Source organism: Chlorocebus sabaeus, chromosome 24 (genome assembly GCF_047675955.1).
Source record: "Chlorocebus sabaeus isolate Y175 chromosome 24, mChlSab1.0.hap1, whole genome shotgun sequence".
In the NCBI taxonomy this organism is placed as follows: Eukaryota; Metazoa; Chordata; class Mammalia; order Primates; family Cercopithecidae; genus Chlorocebus; species Chlorocebus sabaeus.
The window spans coordinates 66,600,933-66,624,194 of record NC_132927.1 but is presented as its reverse complement, the minus strand read 5'-3'; the positions used below and the strand labels follow the sequence as shown (position 1 = coordinate 66,624,194).

General features: G+C 41.4%; 1 protein-coding gene across 1 annotated transcript in view; it reads left to right on the top strand.

The window, feature by feature from the left end:
• Positions 1 to 23,262, top strand: part of NRDE2 (NRDE-2, necessary for RNA interference, domain containing) — a 52,840-nt gene that overhangs the window by 6,533 nt on the left and 23,045 nt on the right. Inside the window, exons 2-6 of the mRNA XM_037984382.2 lie at positions 7,029 to 7,137; positions 8,342 to 8,575; positions 12,597 to 12,746; positions 21,091 to 21,538; positions 22,357 to 22,762. Coding sequence (XP_037840310.2) covers positions 7,029 to 7,137; positions 8,342 to 8,575; positions 12,597 to 12,746; positions 21,091 to 21,538; positions 22,357 to 22,762 — 1,347 coding nt within the window. The remainder of the gene's footprint in view (positions 1 to 7,028; positions 7,138 to 8,341; positions 8,576 to 12,596; positions 12,747 to 21,090; positions 21,539 to 22,356; positions 22,763 to 23,262) is intronic.

The window sequence follows — 23,262 nt, the reverse complement described above, 5'->3', positions numbered from 1 at the left end:
ACGCACAGAGGGAGCCGGTAAGTAACTTCTGAAGGTCCCATGGTTGGTAAGTCACAGAGTCAGGATTTGAACTCAGGCAATTTAGCTTCAAAGTGTTTGCTCTTTTTTTTTTTTTTTTTTTTTTTTTGAGATGGAGTCTCGCTCTGTCGCCCAGGCTGGAGTGCAGTGGCATCTCCGCCCACAGCAACCTCTGCCTCCAGGGCTCAAACGATTCTCCTCCCTCAGCCTCCTGAGTAACTGGGATTACAGGTGTGCGCCACCACACCTGGCTAATTTTTGTATTTCTAGTAGAGACAAGGTTTTACCATGTTGGCCAGGCTAGTCTCGAACTCCTGACCTCAAGTAATCCGCCCACCTCAGCCTCCCAAAATGCTGGGATTGCAGGCACGAGCCACCACGCCTGGCCTAAAATGTGTGCTCTTAAATGCTGTTCTTTGCTGCTGATCTTTCAAACAGTATATCTGATTTTGTCACTCTCATTCAAAACATGACCATCTACCCATTGCTCTTAGGGTAATGCTAAGCTCTCAAATATGTTTTTTAAGGCCCTACCTCTCCTGCTTCATTTTGCCCCCATTTCCCCTCAGTCCCAATGTCCAAGCCACAATCACTTCTCCTATTTCTCAGTGTCTATTTCCCAGACACTTTCTAGGAGCATATTTCCTTCACTCCTCCTCCTTTAGATCTTAGCTGAGATATTTTCTAAGGCAGTTTTCTCTGAATCAGACCTTGTTTGAATTAGGGAGTGTGCTCTCATTATTCCCTGTCTATTTTTTCTCTCTCTGCATTTGTCACATTGCAAAGAAGTGACTGCTAGTAGGGTAGCTCCATGAAGGCAGTGCTGGGTTTGTCTTACTCATCGTGCGTTCCTAGCACCTAGACCAATACCTGGCTGTTGGTAAAAAAATTGCCAAATGAAAAAAAAGAGACTCAGAGAAGTTACTTTGTTCAGAGTTGCACAACCAAGAAACAACCAGTTTGAACATAGGTCCTTCTAACTACAGAACTTGTGTTATAAACCATGCTATGATATTAGAACATTGGGGTTTTGGTCCTTTATATAATACCTTTGGAATTCCTGGGCCTCTTCAAATTGTAGGTTAACTGCTGTGGAAGGGCTGACTTTGCTCAGGTTCTCTGTAATAATCATCTTAAATTCAGTTCTCAGCCATGTTTGCTGGTGCTTTTTGTATAAATAAGTTTGTGCTCCCAGATCCTTTGTTAGGCTTATTTATTTTAAAGGAACAAATCTCTTCCGTAATATATACACTACTTTATTTATACAATTGGCCCTAGAAATGTTTTTTGAATTACCATCTCAGGAGGAGCACTTACCTCTGAGTTCATTCAAAGGAACTAGTAATCAGTGCTATTTCGTTATAATAGAAGGGGAATGGATGTAGAACTTGGATAGTTTATCCAATTATAGTTAAAAATCTATTTTAAAGTTCAGATCTTTTCATGGCAATTCCTTCCTCCCTCTATGTGTTATAGAATTAAAGCATTTTTACTAGTGATGGAGAAATAGGGTTACATAATAAATGTTCATAAAAGTATTTCAGCTGAAATTATTCAGTGGTGATTCATTATATTATTTTCTGTTAAATTACGCTGAAAATTTATACATGCTACATTTCTACCAGATACCTGCCTATTTTTGTTAGGCAGTAGTTCTAACGTGGTTTTTCTGCCTGATGTTTCCACATTGCTTGGTGTGTATGCATAATAAAATGTATGGCAGAGTGTTAATTTCCAGGCACATTCCAACTCGTAATTTACTAACCTGCAAGGACAAAAGCCTTGTCAGCCAGTGGGATTCTCTTTCTTAAACTGTAGGCATTTGATGTGCTGCTGGTCTTCTCTATAAATGTTACATCTTGCTTAGTATTGGCACAATTATCTATGTACACATTTTATATCCATCAAGTATGTAAATTACGTGAGGATGTAACTGTTGAAAAGAACTTTGCAATCCGATTAATAAAGCGTCTTTTCATCTCAGATCACTTTCTCCAGAATTCTGTTGAATTAAAATTGAATTTAACAATGCAAGTTTTTATTTGACAGTGAAGATTATAATTATAAGCCCCATGTGAGCAGAACCTTTCTTATTCCCCACTGTACCCCCAATACCTCGACCTGGGCATTGAGTTGGTGTTCAGTAACTTATGTCATGATTAAATATACATTTACAGTGAAGAAAGGAAGAATTATACTAGTTGTACTTTATACCTAGATAATGGATTTTTTTTGAAGATTTCAAATTTCTTCAGTTTGTTCATTTGATTAGGTGTTGGGGTATAAACATGCAAAGATGTGGTGCATATCCCCATTCATTTTATTTATTCAATAGATATTTATCGAGTCCAGTTGCTTTGTACCCAGGCACTGTGCTAGGAGTTGGGAATACAGTATAGTCATGGCCCTGCCCTCATGGGGCCTATAGTTTGGGAAGTGACAGGTGGGAGGAGGGGAGGGAGCTGGAAACTTGGGTATAAGAGTTGTAAGCCAGTGGTGTGTCTTTTTTCTTTTGCCACTTGTGTAGTATCACAGTAGTCATTACTAATCTGGTCCCTATAAGGATTTGAGTTGTTGACCCTTGGCTTAGAGTATAGTGGGAAGATAATGAGATTGCAATGTGAAGATTGCCATGAGAGCCCCGTGTACTAACTGCAGGGACACTTTAGGAGAACAAGCCCCCTCAGCTGAGGAAGTGAAGAGAAGCTCCCATGGTGTGGGATGGAGAGAACTGGATGAAGAGTCCCAGATTCAGGTTCAGATGCTTGCCCTTGGCCACAGCTGGGACTCCAGCTGTTGGTCTATAAGGGAGGGGGTGGTGTCCAGGCTGTGCCCTGAAGAGCCATCTCAGACCCAGCCCCTCCCTCTGAACTCCCAACTAGAGAGCATCCCTGCCTTTTCTGTTCTTCATGTTGGACTTCTCTGGAAGATTCTCTTTGAAAAGTGAGTTCCTTGGCTAAGAAAAGTTTGAAAATTCATGCACTAGAGGACTTCCAAAATCTTTCCAAGCCTGCCATACAGGGAGTATTACTTCTGATATTCCCTGCATGTCTACTGCTAATATGCTATCAAAAAATAAAATAAAATACAACTTCTTGTCAGGTGAAAATACCTTTTGCTCCACAGAAGGTCATTTGATTGTCATGAGGGTCACAGAGGATCCATCATGATTCAGGTTCAAAACTCAAGAGCTTTCTTTTTTAATTTTCTTTCTTTCTTTCTTTCTTTCTTTTTTTTTTTAAATAGAGTTGGAGTCTTCCTTATGTTGCCCAGGCTGGTCTTGAACTCCTGGGCTCAAGTGGTCCTCCCTCCTCAGCTTCCCAAAGTGCTAGTATAATAGATGCACTGGCCAAATTTTCTTTCTTTCTGAATTTTTTTCCCCCACAGTAGTGCCATACAGCAAAGCCTCAATTGCATCCTCAAAAGCCTGGCACAGTGGTGGCACGCCTGTAGTCCCATCTTCTTGGGAGGCTGAAGCAGGAGGATCGCTTGAGCGTAGGAGTTTGAGACCAACTTGGGCAACACAGCAAGACCCCGTCTCTCAAATTTAAAAAGCCTTTCTTGTGTCTTCTGAAGGACTTTCTTTGAAGAGTCTCGCACTGTACGTTGTGATGTCTGTATTTCTTTACATTTTCTTCCAGCTGTCATCACTCTCTAGAATATTTATGTAGAAATATACTGGAATTGTTTGAGAGCATCTTTTCCTGAATTCTGTTTGTTCCATCTTTTTCCACTTTTCCTTTTTCATGATAGAATCTGATTATTGTGGAAATAATTTTGATCTCAGTGAGCAACAGGAACTAGTTTCACATATCTTTTGCCAGGAATTAGGCCCAAGTGAAGGGAACCAACCTCAGAAGGAAAAAAACAGAAGAAGGTTGCATGAGCATTTGTTTAGCATTTACTAGGTATGACCTTACTAATTACTTAACCCCTTTGAGTCTTAGTTTTGTCTTCTATAAAATGGTGATCATAATACCTGCCATAGAGCCTTGTTGTGAGGATTAAAAGATGAAAAGGATTTAAGTGATTAGCCTGGTGTTTGGCCTGCTGTAGGCACTTAAGTTGGAATCTGTCACTTCTTTCCTTTTTTTCTGTGCTGTTTAATATTCCTTTCTTTCTTTGGGATTTTTCTTCCTTCCTCTTTTCCTTCTCTCTCACAAGTGTTTGTTGAACACCTACTATAAGCCAGTGATTAAAACAGTACCTGTTGTCAGGAAGTATACATTCTGGTGTCTCCTCCATACTAAGATGCAAATACTGATACGGTTTGGCTCTGTGTGCCCCTCCAGATCTCATCTTGAATTGTAATCCCTATAATCCCCAAGTGTCAAGGGAGGAACCGGTGGGAGGGGATTGGATCCTGGAGGCAGTTCGCCCTGTGCTGTTCTCGTGATAGTGAGTGAGTTCTCATGAGATCTGATGGTTTTATAAGGGGTTCTTTCCCCTTGGTTCTTTACTCTTTTCTCTGCTGCCACCACATCAAGAAGGTCCTTGCAGGCCGGGCGCAGTGGCTCACGCCTGTAATCCCAGCACTTTGGGAGGCCGAGGCGGGTGGATCACCTGAGGTCAGGAGTTCGAGACCAGCCTGACCAACATGGAGAAACCTCGTCTCTACTAAAAATACAGAATTAGCTGGGCGTGGTGGCGCATGCCTATAATTCCAGCTACTAGGGAGGCTGAGGCAGGAGAATTGCTTGAGCCTGGGAGGTGGAGGTTGTGGTGAGCCAAGATGGTGCCATTGCACTCCAGCCTGGGCAACAAGAGTGAAACTCCGCCTCAAAAAAAAAAAAAAAAAAAAAAAAAAAGAAGGTCCTTGCTTCCTCTTTGCTTTCCACCATGATTGTGAGTTTCCTGAGGCCTCCTCAGCTATGTGGAACTGCAAGTCAATTAGACTTCTTTCCTTTATGAATTACCCAGTCTTGGGTATTTCTTTATAGCAGTGTGAGAACAGACTAATACAGTTACTGTAAGGAGCTATTATCCAGAATAAAGAACTTCTTCAGAGAATATCTGTGATTGGCTAATAAAAACATGAAAAGATGTTCAGCATCATTAGTCATTAGGGAAATGGAAATCAAAACTACAGCAAGATAACACATCACACCCACTAGGATGACTGTAATAAAAAAGATAATATAACAAAAAAGGATATGGAGAAATTGGAATTCTTGTACATTGTTAATGAGAATCTAAAATGGTACAGCTACTCTGGAAAACAATCTGGCAGTTGCTCAAAATGTTAAACATGAGTTACCGTATCACCCAGCAGTTCTGCTCCTAGGTGTCCACTCAGGAGAAATGAAAATATGTCCATATGAAAACTTGTACAGAAATATTCCGAGTAATAGTATTCATAATAGCTAAAAAGAAGAAATAATCCAAGTGTTCATCAACTAACGGACAGGTAAAATGTGGTAAATCCATGAAATGGGATATTATCTGACAATAAAAAGGAATGCGGTTAGTGATAGACACTACAGCATGGATGAACCTTGAAAACTTTGTGGAAAGTTACGGAAGACCACATATATTATATGAGCTCATTTATATTAAATGTCCAAAATAGGCAAATCTAGAGCGATAGAAAGCAGATTAGTGTTTGGCTAGGGGTGAGGTGGGCGGGGCAGGGAAGCAGGAGGTGGGTGATAGGGATGGACTGCTAATAGGTCTGGGGCTTTGTTTTGGGATGATGAAAATGTTTTAAAGTTCTGGAGATGGCTGCGCAACTCTGTAAATATACTAGAAATCTGTCAAATTGTACATGAATAATGGCTGAAACTTATGGTATGTAAATTATATCTCAATAAAACTGTTCAAAAATGCAGTTTCCCTCTTCTTTTGTATCTTCAACCATTTAACAGGTTCTTCCTCTTCAGGATATGAATATTCTCTGGCCTCCCATCCTAAAACAAAACAGGACAAAATACAAACCCCACTGTGGGCTCCCTTGCTGCTGCCATCCCATGTTTTTTTCTTCCCTTCACAGCTAAGACTCCTAAAAGTTAGAAAATAAGTAATTTAGAAGTAGTTCACTGTAGAAAAGTAAGAAATTATGGATAAGCAGAAAGAAGAAAATCTTTAGACATTTAATATAATCACCTAGAGATAATCACGACAGTATTAACATTTATATAATTTTACATTAAAAGTTGACATCTTGGGTTTTTATTTCCAAAGAAGAGTACTATTATAAGGAAAGGTTTGTTAAGTTAGTGTACTAAGGTAGAACATGGAATATTTTTAAAAATATCTTAATCTTCTGTAATAGTATTAAGCATGGTGGGCTTTTATGCATGATTTGATTTTGTTTTGTTTTGTTTTGTTTGAGGTGGAGTCTGACTCTGTCATCCGTGCTGGAGTGCAGTAGCACGATACTGGCTCACTGCAACCTCTGCCTCCTGGGTTCAAGCGATCTCCTGCCTGAGCCTCCCCAGTCGCTGGGTTTACAAGCGTGTGCTACCACCCCTGGCTAATTTTTGTATTTTTACTAGAGATGGTTTTTCGCCATGTTGGCCAGGCTGGTGTCGAACTGCCAGCCTCAGGTGATCTGCCCTCCTCAGCTTCCCAAAGTGCTGGGATTACAGGTGTGAGCCACCACGCCCAGCCAGTTTGATTTTTTAACTTTTAGGAATTGTCTGAATCAAATTTGAGGTCATAAAAACCTAATGTGTTGGAAGCATTCACACTCATTAGACAGTGTGGGTGGATGGAATGCATAATGCCTTGTTGCCTTTTAGCCCGTACTTATTACATGGCTTTTGCTTAAGCTGCAGCTTGATATCATGGAAGGATTTTGGTCTTGAATATTTTCGAGTGTTTTAAAGCCACGCCCTGTGAAATAAAAATTTCATGGATTCTGTTCAGCTTCTGTGGACTTTGGACTGACTGTTCAAAATTGGCTGACATTGGCTGTGAATTAGGATGTCAGCTGATAAGATGGATAGATCTCCTGTTTTAGAATCATATTGAACTAATTTCATTGATCTTTTCTCCTTTTGCGTGTGCAGAGTTAGACTGGCTGAGCAACCCAAGCTTTTGTGTTGGATCCATAACGTCCCTGAGCCGACAGACTGAAGCAGCCCCAGCCCATGTTTCTGAAGGGTTACCGCTGACAAGGTAGTTTTTGTTTGACAGATGTGTTTTCGTTTTTGTCAGTTTACTATCTATAGCTTAGCTGAAATGATGCTCCTTAGAAAACTCTAATAAAAGAGCTATGTAAAACTCTTACTTAAAGTAATGAGGTGATCTTTGACTATTTTCCCTTACCTCTTGTATTAATTTTTTTTTTCTTTGCTTTGCAGTGGCAAGTACGTGACACAGTTAGTGCCTGTAATTAGGCCAAGAGGGAATATGGCATCATTGTGATTCTCAAGTAACTTTACTAGCCTCATTAGTAACCTTTAGAATATCATAATTCAGATTTTTTTTTAGTTGCATTTTCAACCCTTTTGTAAAAATAGAGGGAGCTTGTATAATATAAGATTTAAAATAGCATGAAAACATCAGGGAAAGCAAGATGGCACACATCTCTACTGTGAAAGAATTTTGTTTTAGATCATTGAACTGAGAAATAAGTTCTCTTACAAATATAGACTAGATGATTTCATTAATAGGGTTAATAGGCTATGGAACCCCATACTCTTAAATGTGTAAGAAGCCTCTAGAAATTGAGAATAGTTGATGTGTGAGAGGAAGCTGGTAGATATTAGATATTTCAGTAATGAGGAAGAAGAGCTCATTGTCATCTCCAAAAACACGGAGCACAATTAAATGTTTTGTTTTGTTTTTTTCTGTTAACGACATGCTGACATAATATGTGGCACTGGAATTAAACCTTTTATAATGATTTTTTTTTGAAATTTGTTTTTATTTTTTTTTAAATAAAGATGAGGTCTTGCTACGTTGCCCAGGCTTGTCTCAAACTCCCAAGCACCTTCAGCGGTCCTCTTGCCTTGGCATCCCAAAGTGCTAGGATTATAGGAGTGAGTCTCCACACCCAGCCAACCTTTAATAATGTCTTAAAAAATACTATATTTGATAAGTGGTAGGTTACTTTCATTTAAAGATGTGTAAGTATGAAAGTATAGGTTTAGAAACTATTAAAATTAGAATTTCTTCACCTGTTTTTATTTTAGGTCCAGTTCCTGAGTCTTGCAGGTAAGGTGTAATCCAGGAAGTTACTGTATAGTACATGGGCAAATAGTAAATCTGTGTGAACGTGTATAGAGTTCCCTCTTAAATATTTGTTGACTTATTTACATAGTATTATTTTTCCTACATCTTTTTAGAAAGTAATTCTAATGTTGATTTTCCCAAACAGGAGTCCTCTGAAATCAGAGCCTTCAGATGAAAGTGACACTAACAAAAAGCTCAAACAAATAAGCAGAAAAAAGAAGAAAGAGAAAAAGAAAAAAAGGAAGCATCAGCATCATAAGAAAACAAAGAGGAAGCATGGGCAGTCGAGTAGCAGCAGGTCTGAGACAGACACCGATTCTGAAAAGGACAAACCTTCCAGAGACGTCGTAGGCAGTAAAAGGGAATCTGAGAAACCGAAGTAGGTTGCTGTTCTCAAGCACCTGTGATATTTTAAGTCCTGAGTTTTTCTCCCTTAATTGTTGTTGCAAATTAGATACTCGAATAATCATTTAGTCACTCAATCAGAAGAGAGCTCTACCATTATATCAGCTTAAAAAAGAGAAGGAAAAACATTAAGGACACGATTTTATTTGAGAAATGTTATTTAGACATAGTGATGATTGTGTGAGTCTGGTTCAGACAACAAGTCTTTGGGATTTTCAGAAGATGGCAGATGTGCCGCGGCAGGTCTGTGAGCCAGTGCACCTCACAGATAAGGGATCCCCCTCTGAGGGCCGTGGGTCTCCACGCTCAGGGTAAGGGAAGCATCTTTCTCTGCCTTCATCTATCTTTCATTCAGTCACTGCTATCAACTCCTGTATATGTGTATACAGGATCATGTATACGTGTATACAGGATCACACACCCTTTTAAGATTAACATAGCACTTAAATAATTGTTACATTTGTCCTTTTCCTTTTCTCTTTCATATTTGTTTAAGACCACTATGTCGAAGGTGGTGGAAAACAGCTCATGACTACAGTATTTCCATTCCTTGGGGGCTTTATTTCTCCCATATTTTACTCTGCTTTCTTTCTTTCTTTCTTTCTTTCTTTTTTTTTGTTGGCAGGGGGACAGGGTTTCACTTCTGTTTCCCAGGCTGGAGTGCAGTGACGTGATCTCGGCTCACTGCAACCTCTACCTCCCGGGTTCAAGTGATTCTCTTGCCTCAGCCTCCTGAGTAGCTGGGATTACAGGCGTCCGCCACCACGCCTGGCTAATTTTTTGTATTTTTAGTAGAGACAGGATTTCACCATGTTGGCCAGGTGTGTCTTGAACTCCTCACCTCAGGTGATCCACCCACCTCGGCCTCCCAAAGTGCTGGGATTACAGACATGAGCCACTGCGGCCTACTCTGCTTTCTACCTTGAGCATATTGTTCAATTCATTCTACAGGATGGACACAGCATAGGTGCTCAATACACCTTTTTCTCTGTGCCTAGTTGAATGTCTTCCTAAGTAGAGGGGTATTTGCCTGTAGGTAGGACAGGTGGTATATGGTGAAACTACCGAATTATTGCTCATTTAACTTTCTCCTTTTTTTGTTCATATGGTCTAGAAGAGAGAAAACCTAGGTACCTGTCTAGAACATCTCTAAAAAAGAAATAGTGCTGTTGAGATTTTTGCAACTCTTCAGGATTTTTTTTTTCCTTTTTTTAGACAGAGTCTCATTCTGTCACCCAGGCTGGAATGCAGTGGTATGATCTTGCCTTACTGCAACCTCTGCCTCCCGGGTTCAAGCGATTCTCTTGCCTCACCCTCCCAAGTAGCTGGGACTATGGGCACGCACCACCCCACCCAGCTAATTTTTGTATTTTTAGTAGAGATGGGGTTTTGCCATGTTGGCCAGGCTGGTCTCGAATTCCTGGCCTCAAGCAGTCCACCTGCCTCAGCTTCCCAAAGTGCTGGGATTACAGGCATGAGCCACTGCACCTGGCCTTCAGGAGTTAGTTACTTCCATTGTGTGCTTAGAAGTCCTATTGATGTCAGCAAGGGCTCTGTGTTGGAGCAAGTCTGGAAACTGGCCCTTAATGTTTCCATTCCAGGAGGCAGTCACTGCAGGCTTATGGGATCCCTCTGATAACAGATCAGTGTTGAAGAGCTCTACCTGTAATCCAAGCTTGTTTTCTTTTTTTTTTGAGACAGAGTCTTGCTCTGTCGGCCAGGCTGGAGTGCAGTGGCACGATCTCAACTGACTGCAATCTCCGCCTCCCGGGCTCAAGCAAGTCTCCTGCCTCAGCCTCCCAAGTAGCTAGGATTACAGGCGTGTGCCACCATGCCTGGCTAGTTTTTGTATTTTTAGTAGAGATGGGGTTTCTCCATGTTGACCCAGCTGGTCCTGAACTCCTGACCTCAGGTAATCTGCCTGCCTCTGCCTCCCAAAGTGCTGGGATTACAGCCATGAGCCACCGCGCCCAGCCCCCAAGCTTGCTCTTTAGAGGAAAAAATAAAGCAGTTGAGCAAAAAGGTTCTGAATTTGACTGAATTTTTGAGGGCAGGAATCAGGCCTGTCTTGCTTACCACTATATTCCCACAGCACTTGGTGCACAGGGCCCAATAGAGAGTAAGCACTGAATTCGTTTTTGTTACATGAATGGATTAATATATTGTTGGTATCCTTACTTTTTACTGTGTCTTTAAAGCAAGCTACTTTGTTATGTCTTCCCAAAACTCACCTTTTAGCTACTTGTCCTTTTTTATAGCTGGGGACAATGAGTTTTAAAGGATTTCCCGAAACCACACAGGAACTGTCTTTAGAACTTGAAGGATAGTTAATTTCAGCCTATGCTTAATCATGTCAGGGAATCTTTATAGCCTCTTGATAGTTTTATGATCCAGATAGCATTTTTAAGTTTATTGATATTTTATAGACTGTTCTTACTAAGATTGTTCTTGTCCTTCTGTTTTACTGTCTTGTTATTAACTTATGTATTCTCTTCCTAAGAAGGTGACCTGGAAGAATTATTTATTTCCACATAGACAAGGACTGCAATATTAGTGAGTTGTGAGAGTCTTTCTGTGATGTCAGGAAAATGGGTTCATGAGGGTAGCAGACCCTATGAGACTTTGTTTCAGGGCAATGACAAATGACTTCCCCAGAGGCCACAGCTACTAACTGACCTCGAGTTTCTGGGATGAGCTTTCCCTCACCTTTAGGTGGAGGCAGCTCCTTCCTTGCACACAGCCCAGACTACCACATCCTGCTTCCTTAGCTCAGTACCACCAAGGGGAGAGGAAAGGACCTGTTGACTCCTCGGGGTGGTCTGCAGCTGGCCTCTCCTTTTTTTCTCCCAGTTGGCTTTCCATTTCTTTCTTGAATGCATCAATCAGTTTGCAGTAGGCTCTCCATCTTTTCATTGCCCCTTATGGCTTTTGTTGACAGAGAGCCCTCTGCAGTTGTTCTGAAGGGAAATGTATTGAAATCTCCATACATTAACCTGAAGCTCATCATTCAACAACTATTTATTGAGTAGCTAGTGTTCCTGAAATGCCATTCCCTTGTATTCCCTGCCAAGAATAACTAAGAAGCCTCCAGAATCTTTATTTGTACCTGGGCAGAGCTGAAAAGCAGAGATGGAGCAACAGTTAATGGCTGTTTTGACTACTTTGGCACCTTCTTGTGTCAGCAGCATTATGAACTGATTTTCTTTAGAGGAAGAAGATGTTAGATGCCAGAAAAACCTTCCCTCCCTCTCACTTAATGCCCCAGGAGTGGTTCCTTTTGTATCTGAGCTGGAAGTCTGCCAGCCTACACATTGGTTCAGAGAGATAGATTAGGGTCTTGTCTTCAGGGGAGCCTCGTGATTCTGCCCTTTATGTACAAGGTCCAGACCGTATAAGCAAAACGGCAAACACAGAGTCCAGACCATAAAAATGAGGCTGAGACCAAGCCTAAGTAATGTTGGAGGCTGAACAGTTCAGAGCAATGGCTTTTTTAAGAGGTTTTGAGTTGGAATAAACTATCTAGGCACTTTCAAGTAAGTTAGGTGAAGTTAGGGCAGTGCACTTGAATGTCGGTGGTTGTCACCTTGGGAGGTGTGGGAGTTCCCTCTGCCTAGCCCTCTAAGGTGCCTCAGAGCAGGAATACTTTAAAGACTTTGTTTATAAATATATTTGAAATTCAGGTTACAGTAATCTAAATGAAACATTTTAAAAGAACTCCTGTATACCTATATTCTTCAGGTTAATTTTTGAGATAGGAAGACTTTTGTTGGTAGAGTGTCATTTAGTGGTGACAGGTTTTGCTTTATTTTTTAAAACTCTTTGCCCAGAGTGAGAGTCCTCTTCCATCTCTGTGGCACATGTACATTTTATGTACTTAGGCGTGTTTGATGCTATGTGGAGTTTGAAGTGTTTAACTCTCATATTGCTGAAAATGCCAACTGTGTCACTGGAAGATTTTTAAAGTGCTTCTCCCTTCTTCTTCCTTTGTCTCACAGTCAAGGAAATAATGCTGCAGCTGATACTGGACATCGCTTTGTTTGGCTTGAGGACATTCAGGCTGTGACGGGAGAAACCTTCAGAACAGATAAGAAACCAGATCCTGCGAACTGGGAGTACAAGTCTCTCTACCGAGGGGATATAGCAAGGTAGCCAGCTTGTTTTGCCCCAATTTTCGCTGTAGGAAAGTAACTTTTTTCTCCTTGGAACTCTCTTGGCACTGTCTGTCTGCCTGTTTCTGTCTTTCATCAGTTCTGTTGGATTTTATTTATTGCATTGTTCAGGCACGTGTCTTATCTCATATTCTAAAATGAAAGCTTAATGCTTGAATTCAAGTCAGATTAATCTTATTTATCCCTGGTGCTTGCCATGGTGCCTGGCACAGTAGGCGTTCAATAAGTATTTGTTGAATAAGTGAATCCAAAAGTACCTTGTAATAATTAATTGTGACAGATATCTGGTAACCATTTGGTCTAACCTATATGCCATTTTTTAAGTGGCAAAGCCTTTATTTATCCACCTCCAACTTCTGTCATTTAAAAAATGACATTTAGTGGTAAGGACTTTCTCAAAATGTTTCTAGCATATACCATCAGATAATCATAAAAATCATAAGAAAAAATCATAAAAAATAGGTGATACTTGCTTCAGTAATAGAGTTTGAACTTTTCCCCTCTAATCTGGCAATCAAAAATATTTGAGTACTTACTAAACCCTTTAGACCAAACTTGTCCAACCCAGATTTGTAAACTTTCTTAAAACATTATGACCTTTTTTTTGTGATTTTTTTTTTTTTTTAAACTCATCAGCTATTATTAGTGTTAGTGTATTTTATGTGTGGCCCAAGACAATTCTTCATCCAGTGGGGCCCAGGGAAACCAAAAGATTGGATATGGTATTAGTCCATTTTCGTACTGTTGTGAAGAGATACCTGAGACTGGGTAAATTATAAAGAAAAAGAGTTTTAATGGACTCACAGTTCTACATGGCTGGGGAGACTTCACAATCATGGCAGAAGGTGAAAAAGGAGCAAAGGCACGTCTTACATGGTGGCTGCTCTTTATAAAACCAGGGGAATTGCCCTTTATAAAACCATCAGATCTTGTGACACTCACTATCACGAGAATGGTACAGGAAAGACCTGCCCCATGATTCAATTACCTCCCACCAGGCCCCTCCCACGATGTGGGGATTATGGGAGCTACAGTTCAAGATGAGATTTGGGTGGGGACACAGCCAAACCGTATCTGATACCCCTGCTTTAGACATTTAGTACTTCGTAAGAAATCGTGAGGAACATAAAGAACAGTAACACACAATCTGTTCCCAAACAGTTTACAGATAATGAGAATTGAAGACAGAGAATCATCAGTTTTAGAATACAAAGACAAGAGGAGATCTTGAAGATCATTATTCTTTATAGACTAATGACTTTGTGAAATAAATTGCCATTTCCATTATTCTGCTGTGTCTCCAACTTTTAATCCTGTTGTCACTTATCCTGACATTATAGCTCACCATATGAGCAATTCCAACTAAAATTTCCTTCCTGATGAGTTGTTTTATTCAGTACATATTTAATCTACCTACTGTCAGTGGAAACTTTATGGTTGAGCATAAATGACTATTATATTTTCAATGTATTCATGTATTTTTGAGTTATCTTAATGCTCCTTGAGGTATTACTTGGTTTTCTGTGCCACCAAAGGCACACCCAGATGTGGTAGATTCCCAAGAAAAGTTGGGCAGTTGGGCCAGGCATGGTAGCTCATGCCTGTCATCCCAGCACTTTGGGAGGCTGAGGTGGGTGGATCACTTGAGGTCAGGAGTTTGAGACCAGCCTGGCCAACATGGTGAAACCCCATCTTCACTAAAAATACAAAAATTAGCTGGGTATGTTGTCACATGCCTGTAATCCCAGCTACTGGGGGAGCTGAGGCAGGACAATGGCTTGAACCTGGGAGATGGAGGTTGCAGTGAGCCGAGATTGTGCTACTGCACTCCAGCCTGGGTGACAGAGTGAGATTCCATCTCAAAAAAAAAAAAAAGATGGGCAGTCAACAAACAGAGATTGGACATGAGGTAGTGGCCATGGTGCTGTGTGTGTTGTTTCACTTAAGTCAGCCTGTCTGATCCTCACAGCTGCATGTGAGGAGGAGGAGGAGAACCCTGTTCATTTTACAAATGAGGAAAAGGAATTGCGGAGAGGTTAAGTAACTTCACAAGGTCATGCAGCCAGGCAGCCACAGGGTTGGGATTTGAACCCTCATGTCTCTGACTTCACATTTCAAATGTTCTTTCACTGCCCATGCAGAAAGATGAGACAGGGTGTGTGGTTTTCTAGATTTGGAAACAGAGGACTCTGGTTCTCATTCTGACTTTGCCATTTACTAGCAATATAGTTCCAGGCAAGTCATCCGACCTGTCTGAGCCTCTGTTGCTTCATTTGTAAATTGGAAATTGCAACTTCTGCCATGGCTTGTGCTCAAATATCAGAATATTTGATGTGGAATTGGAAATTGGTGTGCAAACATAAAGGGTTAGTATTTATTAATAGATGAAAAGAGGAGAACGTACTAACAAAGAGTGGCTCTTGAGCTTCTGCTAATGAATAGCACAGACTTAGGAAGAAAGTAATTGGAAACAGCCTTATTAATCTAAACCTCAAGGATGCCACTGCTAAAGGGCTTAGGGCATTGTGATTTCCTAGCCATTTGGTAAAGTTTACACAAGACACATCTTGCCTGGATTAGTAGCTGGATTAGTAACTGTTAGTGTCCAGCTCTGAGAAGATATTGATACCATGGCCGTCTGAGCTGGTCAGAAGACAGTGGGAATACTGTCACTGAGCAGTGGGCTTAATGCCTCAAGTACATAGAAGTCAATAGTATGGCACCAGCTTTAGAGAGAAGCAGCAGCTTTATTGCAAGGTCAACAGGAGGCAGCACTTGAATCTGTCTCCCCCACATGGGGTCTGTGTTTTAGAGGAAGAGAGTAACTGTGAGGGAGATAGGAAACTGCATCGAGTCGTGATTTGATTGGGTTATGGAGACAGACAGTGTAGGGTTCTTGGCTCTTTTTTTTTTTTCTATTGAGACGGAGTCTCGCTCTGTCGTCCAGACTGGAGTGCAGTGACGCGATCTCGACTCACTGCAACCTCTGCCTCCTGGGTTCAAACGATTCTCTGCCTCAGTCTCCTAAGTAACTGGGACTACAGGCGTGTGCTACCATGCCCGACTAATTTTTTTTTTTTTTTCCGTATGCCACTAAAATTTGCCCGAGTTTATTCAACCTGCATTCATTTTGATTGCCTGGAGCTTTGGATTTAATTCTTCCATCCCACTTTGTATCTTTCATTTGCTTCACTCTCTCTAGCTTTTATTCTTTCTTTCTCTTTTCCATTGGGCCAGTGCACCTGACCCAACTCACATGCGTGGACTCTGGGAAGGTAAATGCCCGGCTAATTTTTTTGTATTTGTGTATTTTTAGTAGAGATGGGCTTTCACCATGTTAGCCAGGATGGTCTCAATCTCCTGACCTCGTGATCCACCCACCTCGGCCTCACAAAGTGCTGAGATTATAGGCGTGAGCCACTGTGCCCGGCCTGTGGGTTCTTGGCTCTTAAGTTCATGTGGCAGCAACTCCCCTCACTTCTTAATTTGGTCCGTGCTCCTTGGTTCAGGTACCTTGGTTCCCTATGTGGTTGACATTTTTGTTCCCTGGCTTTGGGGTCACCAATTGGGCACACTTGATTCACCTGCACGAGCTTGTGACTGGCGAGCTGTGGGTCCACTGCAACTGAAAAACAACTCATCGTTCTGTTATTGACAAAGTTGAAGTAGTTTGAACTGGTTCTGCAGTTAACAATTTTGTGTCGGGTACTGAATTTTCACACCTTAGGGGGAACACTGACACACTGAGAGCATTGAAATGAAGGTGAACACTTAAAATTTGACTAGCACTGTCATGTAAGGACTAGATGGGCATTTGGCCTAGGCAGGGATATGATCATTGTTTTTTTTTTTCTTTTTTTGCCCCATCCCACTGCTGATCATTGTCTTTTAATCTTGGTTGGACTGTCCTTTGGAGGCTGGATTGACAATGTTTTGTGTGGCTTGTGAAGTTAGAACCAGTACTAATGAGTGGAAGTTTCAGGAGGTCAGATTTCACTCCGTATAGAGTAGCACATCCTCTACTCCTATGAGCATCCCGCTGTGACACTGTGTACAGGAGTATTGTAGTGAGCAGGGGTTAGGTTCTAAAGTTAGTGTATAACTTGAAAATTAGAGTCAAACTATATTTGGAAAATTCCTTAAGACTAATATACTGTCTGATAGTGAAGTTCAGCTCAGTCAGTTTTTTCTCCGTTTTTGGAATAGACTGTTATTTCTTTGGCTATACACCAGATAAAATAGTTGGCTTATGTTTAGGAGCCAACTTTGATAAAATAATAGTTTAAACTTATCTAACCCTTACTGTATGGCAGACACTTTTCTAAGGACTTTACATATATAAAGATTTTTGGCCAAGTGCAGTGACCTACACTTGTAGTGCCAGCACTTTGGGAGGTCAAGACAGGAGGATTGCTTCAGGCCAGGGGTTCAAGACAAGGCTTAACAACATAGTGAGGCTGTGTCTCTACAAAAAATTAAAAAATTAGCTGAGTGTGGTGGCATGTGCCTGTAGTCCAGCTATTCAGGAGGCTGAAGCGGGAGGACTGCTGAAGGCGTTTGAGGCTGCAGTGAGCTGAGCTATATTGCATCATTGCACTCCAGCCTAGGCAACAGAGGGAAACCCTACAAATTTTTTTGTAGACCGGTGCAGTGGCTCACACCTGTAATCCCTGTATTTTTAGTAGAGATGGGATTTCACCATGTTAGCCAGGATGGTCTCAATCTCCTGACCTCGTGATCCACCTACCTTGGCCTCCCAAAGTGCTGAGGTGGGCAGATCGCTTGAGGTCAGGAGTTCAAGACAGCCCGGCTAAATTTTGTATTTTTAGTAGAGATGGGGTTTTACCATGTTGGCCTTCATTGATCCACCCACCTCGGCCTCCCAAAGTTCTGGGATTACAGGTGTGAGCTACCACGCCCGGCCATTAGTTGATTATTTGATAAGGATTTTATAGGAAAAGTGCCTTCATTTGGGGGAACTTTGTGTTAAATTACAGCCTAGGTCCTGTATAATTATTAAGATCTTGTGCTAAGTGATAAATTGGATACAACCTAAATGTCTAACATTTGGGAAATGGTTAAATAAATTATGGCACATTCATACAATGGAACAGTTTGAAGTCAATAAAAATTATATTTTCTAAGATTAATGGTATGGGGAGATGCTTAAAAGTAGGAAAGAAGGCCTGAAACTATGTGATATCAACTATTTTTAAAAAGGATGTATGTGCACACATATAAATACATACCAAAACACATATAGTGTCTGAAAGTAGATAGTAATATAGGCCAGTAACATTTTTCCCCTTCCCTTATCATTTCCATCTAATTTGTTATAAAAATGCAGCTGTTAGTTTAAAGTCAGGAAACAGTAAACATTTTTCAAGAATACTGTATATTTTTTGTGAGACTAATGAGGAATCAATACTATTAAAAGAGGATTAAGGAGAACAAAACTAGCTTTTTGACTTTGTTCCTTAGGGAATAGTAGCCTTGTTTAGAACTACATTAGTGCTATATATGAGGCCGGGCGCGGTGGCTCAAGCCTGTAATCCCAGCGCTTTGGGAGGCCGAGACGGGCGGATCACAAGGTCAGGAGATCGAGACCATCCTGGCTAACATGGTGGAACCCCGTCTCTACTAAAAAATACAAAAAACTAGCCGGGCGAGGTGGCAGGCGCCTATAGTCCCGGCTACTCGGGAGGCTGAGGCAGGAGAATGGCGTGAACCCGGGAGGCGGAGCTTGCAGTGAGCTGAGATCCGGCCACTGCACTCCAGCCCGGGCGACAGAGCGAGACTCCGTCTCAAAAAAAAAAAAAAAAAAAAAAAAGAACTACATTAGTGCTATATATATATATATATTTTTTTTTTTTTTGGGACTGAGTATCACTCTGTTGCCCAGGCTGCTGGAGTGCAGTGGCTTGATCCTGCCTCGCTGCAACTTCCACCTCCTGGGTTCAAGCGATTCTCCTGCCTCAGCCTCCCAAGTAGCTGGGATTATAGTCGTGTGCCACCACGCCCAGCTAATATTGTATGTTTAGTAGAGATGGGGTTTCATCATGTTAGCCAGACTGATCTCGAACTCCGACCTCTGGTGATCCGCCCACCTCGGCCTTCCAAAGTACCGGGATTAGACGTGAGCCACCATGCCCGGCCTATATTAGTGCTATTTTATCTCATCACACCTTTGTTAAGGTTGTTTTTGACTCATAAATGAATGGCAAGAGATTATCATGAGATAGTCTAGAAAGAATTGGGAGGGAGGCTAGATAAAAGGTTTGAGAGAGAATGTTTATGTCTGTGTGAGAAAATAGTCCCCTGCCATGAAATTTGCTGTGTTTGGTCAGTGAGGAGGGCAAAGGCGCTTAGAGAGGGGACCTGTTGACGGTGGAAAAGCCACAGAGGTGAGGGAGAGAGCCTGGCCCTGAACCAAGGTGAAGTGGAGCGGAGCTTCCTGGGAGCTGATAGAAGATAAAGGCAGTTCTCCCCTGCATTTTTCTCCCCACAGCATTTCCAATTTTATTAGGAAAAAATTTTAATATACAGCAAAAGTTGAAAGATTTTTACAGTGAATGTTCATATAACTGCCACCTACATCTACCATTAACTTTGTATTGTACTTGCTTTGCCATATCTGTCCATCCATCAGCCCATCCTATTTCTTTGATGCATTTCAAAGTAAACTGCAGATAATAAACAACCCCCTATATACTTGAGCTTGTGTATTATTAACTAGAGGTCAAGAGTCAATATTTATTTAGTTTTATTACTTTAATCAAAAATTTACATGCAATGTAATACACAAAGCTTCATTCTCTTGAGTTTCGGGAAATGTATACACGCCTGTATAACCCGAACCTTTATTAAAATGTGAAATATTACTATGACCCCCAAAAGTTTCCTCGTGTTCTTTTCTGGTCAGTTTGTACCCCATTCTCCCAGAGGCAATCACTGTTCTCATTTGTTTCCACCATCAATTCATTTTACCTGTTCTAGAATGTCATGTAGGTGGAATTATGCAGTGTGTACTCTTTTGTATCTGGCTGCTTTCACTCAGCGTAATGTTTTTGAGATCATCCGTCCATAAGGCACTTACCAGTAGCTCCTTTTTACTGCTTGTAGTATTCCATTGTATGGCTGTACCTTCGTTTACTTATCCATCTTCTATTGATGGACACGTGGACTCTTTTCAGTGTTTGGCTGTTAGGAATAAAGCTGTCGAGAACATTTGTGCTCACGTCTTTGTGTAGACATATGCTTTCCTTTTTCTTGGGTAAATATGTAGGAATAGAATTGCTGGGTCATAGGTTAGGTCTGTGTTGAGTTTTTTAAGAAATAGCCAGATCTTTTCCCAAAGTGATTATACCAGGTTACTTTCCCGCTGACAGCGGATGAGAGTCCTGGTTTCTCCACAGGTTACTCACCAACATTTGGTGTTGTCAGCCTTTTAAATATTAATTTAAAACTGTTCTAGATGGTGTGTGGGGTACCTTATTGTTTTAATTTGCGTGTCCTTGTTGACTAATGGTGTTGAGTATTTTTTTTTTATGTGCTTATTGGTTATTTATGTCTTCTTTTGTGGAATTTCAGTTCAGATCTTTTGCCCATTTTTAAAATTGAATTGTTTGCTAACATACATACAGAAGAATGTACAATTTTCCTTAGCTTTTGCCTGTGCAAATATTCAGTAGTCATGTGTTTGTTAACTCTGGGGACGCCTACACGTTCCATAAAAGCGTTTTAGAACCCAACCTCTTTTCCTCTAGAGTAGAAAATAACTAAATGTAATTTCATTTGACATACTTTGTTTCAGGATTAAAAAAAGAATCTTAGGCCTATATGTTACCTTCTTAAGTAGGGACACAGGAAAATATTGAGAAAACAGGACTGGTCTAGGAGACAGATGATCCAGGTTCCCAGGCCTCAGTGTCCTTATTTAGGAACAGTTAAGAGAGGGGATGATAATTTTTGCCTTGCCTGTCACATATGGCTGTGATGATCAAATGACATAATGTGTGTGACAGTTCTTTACAAGGCTCCAGGAAAATAGAAATTACTAAGATCTAGAAGACAGGCATGATCTGAAATTCATGAGATGTTAACAAAGAGTTGAAGTGTTATAGGAGGAAGTCAAGCCAGGCAGAAAAAAAGTTAATTGCTAGTCCTTGTGTATCTCCAGATAGAAACAATCTGAAGGTAAGGTGAATTTGGATATATGCAGTGAACCTGCGTAACAAGAGTTTAGGTCTAATGCGCCTTCAGTCATTCAGAGGTAGTACACATATTCCCTCGGTAACTTTTTTTCTTTTTCTAATATCAGATACAAGAGGAAAGGAGACTCCTGCCTTGGCATTAACCCTAAGAAGCAGTGCATATCTTGGGAAGGGACTTCCACAGAGAAGAAGCATTCACGCAAGCAGGTTGAACGCTATTTTACTAAGAAGAGTGTGGGATTAATGAACATTGATGGAGCTGCCATCAGCAGTAAAACTGAACCTCCCTTATCTGAGCCCATCTCCTTTATACCAGTGAAGGACTTGGAAGATGCGGCTCCTGTTACAACCTGGTTGAATCCTCTGGGGATTTATGATCAGTCAACCACACAGTGGCTACAAGGACAGGGTCCTCCAGAGCAGGAATCAAAGCAGCCAGACACACAGCCAGACAGCGAGAGTGCGGCTCTCAAGGCCAAGGTGGAGGAGTTTAACAGGAGGGTGCGGGAGAATCCTCGGGATACGCAGCTGTGGATGGCCTTCGTTGCTTTTCAGGTATGTATTGCCATCCCAGTTCTTTTACCTTAGAAGGACATTTCTGATTTTGGGCAAACTGATGGACTCTGCAGCAATTTTTGAGCCAATGAGGAAATTTGACACGGAGCATCCAAAGATTATTAGAGGCTTTGCCCTGAGCTCGCTCAGAGTCCAGTGAGGAGAATGGACATGTTAAGAACACGTGCAACCCTGGGGTAGTAAACGCTGTAATGTGTAACTTGGGAGTGGAGTGAGGGGATGATTTGCATTGAGGGAGGAGAAAGAGCTACCAACAAGGAGAAGGTAAAGTTCAACAACACAATCTGGAAAGAAGAAGGGATGTTCACCGGATAGGGAAAGGCATTCCTGAAGTACAAGCAGAAGAGGCGGAGCTCAGAGTTGTGAGAGAGGGAGGGAGGGCTGCTCAGTGTAGTACCCAGGTAGAGCCGTGCATTCCCTTTCGAAAACTTGTGGGTTTGTCTGAGTCCCTCGTTTTGAACCACTCATACAATTACCATATTTTGTGCCACATTTGGCCCTTTTATGGGTAAGGTCTGTTCTTCAGAAAAGACTTTCAAGGCATTGTATGCCAGTCATTGATACAGAAATCAAAGCCTAAAATGGCAGAGAATGGATAGTTAAGTGAGAAACACAAGATCAGACATACCAGGTGACACGAGCACCTTAGGATCCAAGTGTTCTTTAAAAGAAATTGTGGCGAACCGGTGGTTTAAGAAAGTCCCTAGGGGGTGGTAAGAAAATCACTAAGCTTTATTGAAACTCTGAGGATCCCCCAGGTCCATTTGCATTTGTCAATTGGTGTTTTTGTTGTTGAGGACGAGGTCATGAAAAGTCCTGGCCTGTATGCCATCGAGGAAGGAGAGCAGGAAAAGCGAAAGAGGTCCCTGAAGCTCATTCTGGAGAAGAAGCTGGCCATTCTGGAGCGGGCCATTGAGAGCAACCAGAGCAGTGTGGATCTGAAACTGGCCAAGCTGAAGCTCTGCACAGAGTTCTGGGAGCCCTCCACTCTGGTCAAAGAGTGGCAGAAACTGATATTTTTGCATCCCAATAATACAACCCTTTGGCAGAAATACCTTTTATTTTGCCAGAGCCAGTTTAGTACCTTTTCGATATCAAAAATTCACAGTCTTTATGGAAAATGCTTGAGCACTTTGTCTGCTGTTAAGGACGGCAGCATCTTATCTCACCCTGCGTTGCCTGGCACGGAAGAGGCCATGTTTGGTAAGGAGATAACCAGATCCAGTTACGTGGGAGGAGTTAGACTTTCTTTTGGCTTTACTTGAAAATGAAGATCTATTTTTGATTTATTCTAGAAAAAGTCTGAATTGTTTGATAGGACTGATTTTTAAAAAAAAGTGTTATGACTCTTTTTGATAACAAATTTGCCCCCAGCTCCCAGGGCAGGTGGGGGCAATAGAGCCAGTAGAGTTAAGATATCACTGGACAAGGTTCTGCTGATTAGCCAAAAACAGGCAAATCTCTTAACTGCTTTGGCAGTCGATGGCCTTATCTGTTGAGATGCGTGTACCTGTCTCACCCAATTATAGGGTCCCAGGCAGTGATGTCTGTGAGATGCTCTGGGAACCACTGCATAAATAGAAGTTTTGGGCATTATTATGCTGCTAACATTTTTGGTCTGTCCTGAAGGAGCCTGGGATATAAATTTTGACAGTATTGAGATGTTGGAGGCTGCATGTTTTGCTGAGCCAGAGAGTATCACT